General features: G+C 50.6%; 1 protein-coding gene across 2 annotated transcripts in view; it reads right to left on the reverse strand.

Annotated features, from left to right (window-relative positions):
- Positions 1-174, reverse strand: part of NINJ2 (ninjurin 2) — a 70368-nt gene extending 70194 nt beyond the window's left edge. For both annotated transcript variants that reach the window (XM_068141788.1, XM_068141786.1), the window contains exon 1: positions 75-174. In XM_068141788.1, the coding sequence (XP_067997889.1) occupies positions 75-107 (33 nt within the window). In that variant the 5' untranslated portion in view covers positions 108-174. The remainder of the gene's footprint in view (positions 1-74) is intronic.
- Between the last annotated feature and the right edge of the window lie 10307 nt (positions 175-10481).

Below are 10481 nucleotides of genomic sequence, written 5' to 3' on the forward strand. Positions count from 1 at the left end.
TGGATATTTCCCCAACCTGGAGGTCTTCCCTTCCACCTCTCCCTCCCATGGGTATTTCCCCACGGTGGACTTACTTGCAGATTGATGCTCTCCCCCTCCGAGGCCATCCTGCTGCCCGCAGGTCTCTTCCCCTGCAGCGGGAGCAGGGAGCAGGGCACTCTGCTGCCGGAGACTCTCTGCTGGAGCAGGAGAGGCGGCTGCTGGAACAGAGCTGCTATTCATCTGCCAGCGGCCGGCCGCCCGGCTTGGCATCAGCTGGGGAGCAGGAGAGGGGGTGGCACACCAATTCTTCATTGTCCTGGCAGTCCATGGAACAAGCATCCCTCTTAGACTCTCTGTGGCAGTTGTGTTCATTACTTGTCTGTGCTACCTCTCCAAGTCCAGCTGAGCCCCATGAGCTCACTTGGGCTGGGCCGCGGTGATGCAGCCAGTGTACCAAGAGGTTCCTGGCATGGGCTGCACAGCCACAGCACCCAGCCTGACCTCTGCTCTCACCAGGGCACAGCAAAGGGCATGGGTGAAGAGGCCAGGTGCAGAAAGTCGTGCCAGCTAGCTGCTGCTGCAGCAAAGATGTCATTATAGCTCACATCCAATTTGTGCATCACTCTCATTATGTAATCTCTTCTTCCATCTTTCTTTCCAGCCAAATTGCCTTTCCTTTCCTCTCCACAACACGTGGGGTTTTTTTTCAGTTGAATTTGATCTGTCTGGTCTTAGCTGAAATCAAATCTTGCTTTTTGCTGAAGCTAAAAACAACTACCAGGGAGACTGGAATGGAAACAGATGCAGCCAAAATCAGTTCCCAGTGTAGAAAAACAGGTTGTTATTGTGAGGAGGGATCCTCAGGCAGAAAGACCAGCACACTTCCCCAGGTTTTAGAGAAACTCTGCGCTACCTGCAGGTCAGGCAGGCAGGTTTGCTTTGGAAGCACAGTCTCTGTCATGGCAGTAGCCTAGACAATTTGTGCTAAGTAATCTCTTCTGCTTAAACAGTTTGGCCAAATGTCTGTTCTGGTGCTGCAGCCTGACTGGAAGTGCTGACAAGTCTGTCAGGAGAGGATCCTGTTGCATTGATGCTTCCCAGCAAAAGGCCTCGTTTTGCACTGAAGATACCAGGGCTTAGTACTGCAAGTTCATTGCAAACTGCTGAGGGATTTAGCCTCTCTGCATTCTGCTCAAACAGCTTTCCTTTTCCTTTTTTTAACTTACAGAGGTATGAGCTAAAGCTGGGAGATGTGTTTAGGGACCAGGCTAATGTCACACAGGGCTAGGATACAGCTCAGTTATCTCTAGGGTTTGGCCCAAGGCTAAAACCCTGTCAGAGAACATGAGGCTGATGCCACAACCAAAGCTCATCCTCATAGTTCCTACTTTTGAATGAAAATTAAGATCTCTGTGTCTTGTTATCACCAAAATGAGTGAGTCCTAGGGGTCAGTGTAGATGAGGGGGGGAAAGGCTACTGGTTGCTACTCTTCATCACATGTTGGGGTTTGGTTTTTCCATTTTAGTTCATTTTTTTAACATAAGGAACATTTAACCCCAAATGCAGCTACCTGCTGCTGCTGTTGACTTGCTCTGCTGCTGGAGGCATGTCACCTAAAAACTCCCCACAAGGATGCTGTTGCACAAATGTCAATACAGACAATTACCTGCTTTAATTTCCTTTTCTTGGTGTAGCCTATAAAAGGCTGCTACTACTGATCAGTTCATCAATAACTATTGGTTATCAACAGACAACTTGCACTGTGTGGGTATCCACTGTGTTTGTTGGGGATCTCCTGGGAGTTAGAAGGACTTCACTGGAGGTGTTTAGGAAGAGACTGGATGGGGTGCTTGGTGCCATGATTTAGTTGATTAGATGGTGTTGGGTGATAGGTTGGACTTGATGATCTCAGAGGTCTTTTCCAGCCTGGTCTGGTCTATTCATGTTGCCCAGGTTCTTCATAAACAGGCTTCTAGCAAGCACCCATGAAGTCTGGCCTAAGTTTTTTGAGGTCCTGTATGAGCCATAAGCATAAAAACCTGTCCATGTTGTCTTCTAGTGGTCAGACAAGAGTCATAGAGCTATAGAATGGTCCAGGCCAGAAAGGACCCCCAAAGCTCTTCCAGTCAACTCCCCCCTGCACTCAGCAGGGACATCCTCCACTAGATCAGGTTGCCCAGAGCCCTGTCCAGCCTCACCTTAAATATCTCCAGGGATGGGGCCTCAACCACCTCTCTGGGCAACCTGTTCCAGTGCTCCACCACCCTCAGAGTAAAGAACTTGTTCCTGATATCCAATCTAAATCTATTCTTCTATAGTTTTAAGCCATTGCCCCTGGTCCTGTCACTGCAGGCCTTTGCAAACAGTCTCTCCACCCTTTTGTAGCCCCTTCAGGTACTGACAGGCTGCTATTAGGTCTCCCTGAAGACTCCTCCAGGCTGAACACCCTCAGTTCCCTCAGCCTGTCCTTGTAGCAGAGCTGCTCCAACCCCATGGTCATTTTTCTGGCCTCCTCTGGATCCTCTCCATCAGGTCCAGGTCCTTCCTGTGTTGAGGGCTCCAGAGCTGAACACAATGCTCCAGGTGGGGTCTCACCAGAGCAGAGTAATGAAGTACCTATAATTATATTGAGTAGGTAAATATCAGCAGTGTACAAATGCATACCAATGTCCTGTTAAAAACTGGGTTTTTTCTTAGTATATCTCAATGTTCTGGTAAGGTCTTTTGTGTTTTGTTTTGGTTTGGTTTGTTTTAACACTTTTGCAAAGAGTAATAATCTTTCACTACATCCTCAGAATACCTACAGAAATCAAAACTTAGGACAAACCTCACTGATGTTGCTAAAGCTGTGCAGGGTGAGTGCCCAGAGGCTGGAGCCAGGCTCTGCTGGGGGATGCCCAATGCCAGCACAAGAGGCAGTGGTGGAAGCTGAGGCAGAGGAAGTTCCATGGAAACAGGAGGAAGAATTATTTCCCTGTGAGGATGACAGAGCCCTGGCACAGGCTGCCCAGGGGGACTGTGGAGTCTCCCTCTCTGGAGATATTCAAAACCTGCCTGCATGTATTCCTGTGTGACCTGCTCTAGCTGCTCCTGCTCTGGCAGTGGGGTTGGACTGGATGAGCTTTCAAGGTCCCTTCCAGCCCCCAACAGTCTGTGACTCTGTGATTTATGATAACCCTCATGTCCCAGCAGACACTTGAATCACGCCAAGTTCCCAATGCCCTCTCCCAGTATAATATGACAAAGTCTTTGTGCAGAACATGGCAGTGGTAATGTCTGTGTGAGCCTCCCTTGAAGTGTCTGGAGCCAAGCACATTAGAATGAGAAACCCTGAAATAACAGTTCTCCTGAAAATTATTTGTTTATGTCACTAATAGCAAAGCTCACAGCCAAAGCACTTGAGAGGGGAGTGGGTTTATTTTAGCTTGAGTTGTAATAGCTGCCCAAGATAGGAGTGCCCCAGCCAACACAGTTTTGTCACTAGATTCAATTACAAAGACTACATTTTTCATACTGCCTTTCTAGTAGCTGTTCATTACAATGCAAGAATGCACCACTGCAGTGGGCCAGAGATTATGGCATAGAAAATGCAGCCCAGCTTCTAAAAGGGATTGTTTGACAGGAGGGACAGCACTGAGTGACAGCACTCACCAGTTTTTGACTCAACAGCCCCTAAACTCCCTTCTAGTCTTTTTATAACACAAGTGGGAGACCTCCAAAAGCTGGCTGTTTTGATGGATATTGATTGATTTGAGAGTCTCTCTGGTGATGCATACTAGACAGGGATAGGGAAGGAGAAGTGTTCCTTGAAAGGAGGGTGAGGAGCATCTTGGGCATGATGTGATTTTCCCCCACAGTGAGAGTGGAGGCTCTACAGATCAGCCACACTCACCTGGGAGGAGCACACACGGCAGAGTTACTGATTTCCACCCCCATCCCCTCCCTTAGGCCAGCCAAAGTGCTTGTGCAGCCACACTAGAAACCAGACAGCAGGACTTCTTCCAGCTGAAAAGAAAATTAAAGATTAAAATTGTGCAGGCTAATTTTTCTGGCTGGGATCAGCTCCCTGACCTGGTTCAGCACATAGCTGCACAAATACTTACTCCAGCAGCAGGGAGGGTGCCCGTCGGGAAATGGAAAAAGCAGCTGGGAGTGGAGAAGGGTGGGGACAAGCTGGTTCAGACAGCATTGCTGCCAAGTGCCTAACCACAGCCTTGCAGCACTGGTGCCACCAATGTGGCTGGCCCCTGCCAAGGGGGGCTGCAATCCCTGGGCTTCGGCACCATCCAGCAGAGTCTGCTGGCAGCAGAAAGCAGCCGTGCTGCATGAAGTCTGCTGCAAGCATGGCCCTTCCCCACCGTTCTCAGATCTGTTGTGACACTCAGCACAAGATGGGAAGAGTTTCTGCAGCATGACTGCACTGCTAACAGAACACATAACAGGGCAGCTCCACTTCTTACACCTTGCCCGGCCTGGATCTTGTGCTGCAGAAGCGGTTGGGATTCGGGTTTAAGCCACCCGTTTCAGCGGGAAGCTCTCTCGGGAACACACCACGACCAGCGGCCTCGGAGAGCGCCAACTGCTTCCCTTTTCAACCTACAGGAACGGCAAGAGCCCCGTGGTCTCTCGGCACTTGGCTAGGATCGGCGCTTGCCGTTCTCCACGTGCTTGCTGCTAGGGATTGCTCCGGATCGCTGCGTCACTGGCGGCACGTTTAAAAGCTGGCGGCACAGTACCACAGTATCACAGTATAACTAAGGTTGGAAGAGACCTCGAGGATCATTGAGTCCAATCTATAAACACAGACCCCATGACTAGACCATGGCACCAAGTGCCACATCCAATCCCCTCTTGACCGCCTCCAGGGACGGTGACGCCACCACCTCCCTGGACAGCACATTCCAATGATGAACGACTCGTTCGGTGAAGAACTTTCTCCTCATCTCGAGTCTAAACCTCCTCTGGTGCAGCTTGAGACTGTGTCCTCTTGTTCTGGTGCTGGTTGCCTGGAAGAAGAGACCAACCCCTTCCTGGCTACCACCACTTTTCAGGTAGTTGTAGAGAGCAATGAGGTCTCCCCTGAGCCTCCTCTTCTCCAGGCTAAGCAACCCCAGCTCCCTCAGCCTCTCCTCACAGGGCTGTGCTCCAGACCCCTCCCCAGCCTTGTTGCCCTTCTCTGGACACCTTCAAGTGTCTCAATGTCCTTCTTAAACTAAGGGGCCCAGAACTGGACACAGGACTCAAGGTGTGGCCTAACCAGTGCTGAGCACAGGGCACAATGACTTCCCTGCTCCTGCTGGCCACACTATTCCTGATGCAGGCCAGGATGCCCTTGGCCCTCTTGGCCACCTGGGCACACTGCTGGCTCATATTCAGGCAGCTGGCACCTCACGGGCGGTTCCATTTCAGCGGGAAGCTCTCTCAGGAACACACCACGACCAGCAGCCTCAGAGAGTGCTAACTGCTTTCCTTTTCACCCACGGGAACGGCAGGACCCCCGCGGTCCCTCGGCACTCGGCTAGGATTGGCGCTTGCCGTTCTCCACGTGCTTGCTGCTGGGGATCGCTCAGGATTGCTGTGTCACTGGCAGCATGTTTAAAAGCCAGCGGCACCTTGCGGGCGGTTCCGTTGCAGCCCACGTGCTCTCGCTCGGCTGCAGCCAGCCGCGCGTGCCGCCGCACTGCTTCTAAACCTTTGTCCAGTAGGTCCCGTGGTCAGGGCCGGGCATGGAGGTAACTCGTCGTAATAACTCCTTCAAAAAAAATCAGTCTCGACTCAGGCTGAGGGAGAATATAAGCAGGTAGGTAGGTGTCATAAGCAAGAGGTAGGTGTCCAGGCATCTGGCTGCAGAGAGTGCTGGAGCCTGGCACTTTAGATGCAGGGTAGTGGGGACAACTCCTGCATTAGGTGTGAGCAGATTGACTATCTGCTTAACCTGGTGGCCAGACTGAAGGACGAGGTTGATAGACTTAGAGATGTAAGGGATTGTAGAAGGGAGATGAACTTGAGTAACCAGGCCCTGCAGGCGCCACCAGCAGAGGCTGGTTATCCAAAATGCAGAGGGGAATGGATGCAGGTTCCTCTCAAAAGACACAAGGTTAAACCTCCCCTCACCTCCTCCACTGCCCTTGGAAAACAAGTATGGGGCACTGGAGGTAGAGGGTGAGGTGATTCTGATGCCAGAGGACACACCATCTGGGGTTTTCCCTGAGGCAAAACAGCCTAAGGTTAAACAGCCTAAGGTTAAACAGCCTAAGGTTAAACAGCCTTCCCCCAGCATCAGGACTTGCTCCCTTAAAAAAAAGAGAAGGGTAATTGTTATTGGTGATTCCCTCCTGAGTGGAACAGAAGGCCACATATGTCATCCAGACCCTTCTCACAGGGAAGTTTGTTGCCTCCCAGGAGCTCAAGTTACCAGAAGGCTGCCTAGTCTGGTGCAGCCCTCTGACTACTATCCCTTACTAGTTATGCAGTTAGGGAATGATGATGTTGCAACCAGAACTCCCAGGGTTATCAAGAATGACTTCAAGGCCCTGGGGGATCTGGTGGAGGGGTCAGGGGCAGCAATCATTTTTTCATCAATACCCTTAGTTGCAGGAGGGAATACCAGAAGGAACAGGTCAGCAGCTGTAGTCAACAAGTGGCTTAGAGGCTGGTGCAGTCAAAAGAATTTCAGGGGTTTTGATCTTGAAGAACTTTCTACTGCAGCAGGTCAGCTGGCAACAGATGGAGCACATCTGTCCCAGAGGAGGGGAAAGGTCAGAGCATACGAGAATGGCCTGTCCCTCAAAGGGAAAAAGATTCTAGGGAGGGAATTGGCAGGTCTCATTGACAGGGCTTTAAACTAGATTTGAAAGGGGAAGGGGCTGGAACCAGTCCCCCCAGACAGGAGTCTGAGGGTGGTAAGCTGCAGTCAGGGGTGAAACCAGCAGCCCAGCTGCAGTGCATGTACACTAATGCACGAAGCATGGGCAACAAACAAGAGGAGCTGGAAGCCTTGTTGCAGCAGGAAAGTTATGGTGTAGTTGCCATCACAGAGGCATGGTGGGATGACTCACATGACTGGAGCGCTGCAATTGATGGCTACAGGCTCTTCAGGAGAGACAGGCAAAGAAGAAGGGGTGGAGGGGTGGCCCTGTACATCAAGGAGGCACTAGATGTCATTGAGCTGGAGATCAGGGATGATCGGGTTGAGTGCTTGTGGGTGAGAATTAGAGGGAAGACCAGAAGGGCAGACATCCTGGTTGGAGTCCCAACCAGGAGGAAGATGTTGATGAAGCATTCTATAGGCAGCTTAAGGCTGTCTCAAGATCACCTGACCTTGTTCTCATATCTGCTGGGATCTCAGCACAGCAGAGAGGAGGCAGTCTAGGAGGTGCTTAGAGTGCGCAGAGGACAGCTTCTTATCCCAGGTGCTGAGAAAGCCTACCAGGGGTAAGGCTCTGCTTGACCTCCTCTTCACCAACAGGGAAGGGCTGGTGGGGATGTGGTGGTCAGAGGGTGTTTAGGGGCCTGTGGATGTAGTCTACCTGGACTTCAGCAAAGATTTTGACACCATCCCCCACAGCAAACTCCTGGCCAAGCTGTCAGCCCATAGCCTGGACGGGAGCACACTGCAATGGGTTAGGAACTGGCTGGAGGCTGAGCCCAGAGAGTGGTGGTGAATGGTGCCACAGCCAGCTGGCAGCCAGGCACCAGTGGTGTGCCCCAGGGATCAGTGCTGGGCCCTGTGCTCTTTAACATCTTCATTGATGATCTGGATGAGGGCATTGAGTCCATCAGCAGTAAATTTGCAGATGACACCAAGCTGGGGCAGGAGTTGATCTGCTGGAGGGTAGAGAGGCTCTGCAGAGGGACTTCGACAGGCTGGACAGATGGGCAGAGGCCAAGGGCATGGATTGAACACATCCAAGTGCCAGGTTCTGCACATTGGCCACAACAACCCCAGGCAGTGCTACAGGCTGGGGTCAGAGTGGCTGAGAGCAGCCAGGCAGAGAGGGACCTGGGGGTACTGGTTGATGGTAGGCTGAACATGAGCCTGCAGTGTGCCCAGGCAGCCAGGAGGGCCAAGGGCATCCTGGCCTGCATCAGGAAGAGTGTGGCCAGCAGGAGCAGGGAGGTCATTCTGCCCCTGTACACTGCACTGGTTAGGCCACACCTTGAGTCCTGTGTCCAGTTCTGGGCCCCTCAGTTTAGGAAGGAGGTTGACTTGCTGGAAGGAGTCCAGAGAAGGGCAACAAAGCTGGGGAGGGGCTTGGAACATAGCCCTGTGAGGAGAGGCTGAGGGAGCTGGGGTTGCTTAGCCTGGAGAGGAGGAGTCTCAGGGGTGACCTTCTTGCTCTCTACAACTACCTGAAGGGAGGTTGTAGACAGGTAGAGGTTGGTCTCTTCTCCCAGGCAACCAGCACCAGAACAAGAGGACACAATCTCAGGCTGCGCCAGGGGAGGTTCAGGCTGGAGGTCAGGAGGAAGTTTTACAAAGAGAGAGTGATTGCCCATTGGAATGTGCTGCCTGGGGAGGTGGTGGAGTCACCATCACTGGAGGTGTTCAGGAGGAGACTTGATGGGGTGCTTGGTGCCATGGGTTAGTTGATTAGGTGGTGTTGGATGATAGGTTGGACATGATGATCTTGAAGATCTCTTCCAACCTGGTCTATTCTATTCTATTCTATTCTATTCTATTCTATTCTATTCTATTCTATTCTATTCTATTCTCTAATTCTGGCTCACCTTCTCACTGCATAAGGAAAGAAGTGTGCTACTGGGCTAGCATGGCTGCATTCACAGGATTCTCTGAGAGGACAGGAGGAAAATTTGACGTGTGTAGCCTGATAGAATGGAAACCAAGAAGGACACTGGTGGCAGCTAGAAACCAACTGAACTGCAACAGCTCCAGGGAGACAGAAATGAAGCATTACCACAGGAACTAATTGATAAACATCCAAGAAAAAATGCTAGGTTAGAAACTGAAGGAAGGCTGTTGGCTGCCTAAGTGCTGATGTTCTGGAGAAGCCAGCCAGAGTAGCAAGGACAAGCAACTGAATAGGGCTGTAGATGCAGTTTGCTGAGTTTACTGGAAGGATTACCTGACACTGCTGGCTGTGACATCCAGGTCCCCCCGACCCTGCTAACCACCCTTGTCGCAGGTCCTGGTTTATGTGTTTCTCTGGGGGTGGTCTTTAAAGCAATGCTGCAGTGCATGCTGCTGCAAAAGTGAAGGCAAGGAACTAGGTAGCCAAAAGCTCCTTTTTTGTAATTACTTTCTTTTGCTGTCTTTCAGTTAATGGTAGGGTTAGAGCTCCTGGGTGGCAGGACTTAGCTTCACCTTTTACAGGAGAGAAGCACAGCGCATAGCTGAATGTTTGGAAGAGTAATAATCTAAAGGAAGGCTCTGAAGACAACACAAAGATGCAAGTAATGCTTCTAAAATTCTCCCAGAGGGAGATAAATGAACATGTAATATCCAATTAATTATTAAATGAGATGAAAGCAAGATTAGAAGGGATTTTAAGGAGTCAACAATTCTTTCTCCTGCTCCAGGAGCACAGTGGGGCAGTGTTGCCAGTCCCATTAACATGGACACTGCTTCAGCCTGCTGCAAAAGTGTTTCACAGGCTCACAGGATGTTAGGGGCTGGAAGGGACCTCTGGAGATCGAGTCCAATCCCCCTGCCAGAGCAGGACCAGAGAATCCAGTGCAGGTCACACAGGAACACATCCAGATTGGTCTTGAAAGCCTCCAGAGAAGGAGACTCCACAACCTCTCTGGGCAGCCTGCTCCAGGGCTCTGTGATCTTCAGAGTAAAGAAGTTCCTCCTCATGTTGAGGTGGAACCTCTTGTGCTGCAGTTTGTATCTATTGGCCCTTGTTTCAGCTGGGGAGATTTTCAAGGCAGCCTATCCCAGTGCTTCAGTGACACCATCCTAACAGCTAGAAATGCTTTCATTAATATCTACTAAACCCCCATGCCTGCTGCAGTTTTAGCCTGTTATTCTTAGCCTCTCCACGTGGGAGAGAAGAGATAATTTCCTTCCTCTTTGCTGCAGCCGTTTACATTTTTGAGGACTGTTATCATGTCTCTCTTCAGTTTTCTCTATATTTAAGAAAACAAAAATTCCTTTGTGGTTTCCTCATAGGTTATATTTCACAGATCTCTGAGTGCTTTTGCGGCTCTCTGAAGTCCTTCCTGTTGAATTATTGGAGAGTGTGGAAGCGTTGGCAGTGTGCATTAACACAGGTGAAGATGATCACAGGGGTGTAAGCGTGAGAAATAATGATGAAATAATCTTCTGTGTATTTGGATTGATAATGGGAGTCTGGAGCACAGGCTCTGCAGTTTTGTGGGGTCTGGCTAAGTGTGAGTTTTCTGCCTGTCCTTGGGAGAAAATCACCACTTCTCTCTGGAAGGCCAGGGCAGATGCTAGGCAAGAAATTAGCAGTCTTCAGCTTTTCTAAATGCTGTGTTCAGCCACAGTCAGAGAGAGAATTGAACAGAGGTG

Source organism: Melanerpes formicivorus, unplaced genomic scaffold (assembly GCF_026170545.1).
Source record: "Melanerpes formicivorus ecotype bairdi unplaced genomic scaffold, bMelFor1.0.p_v2 SCAF_8, whole genome shotgun sequence".
NCBI lineage: Eukaryota > Metazoa > Chordata > Aves > Piciformes > Picidae > Melanerpes > Melanerpes formicivorus.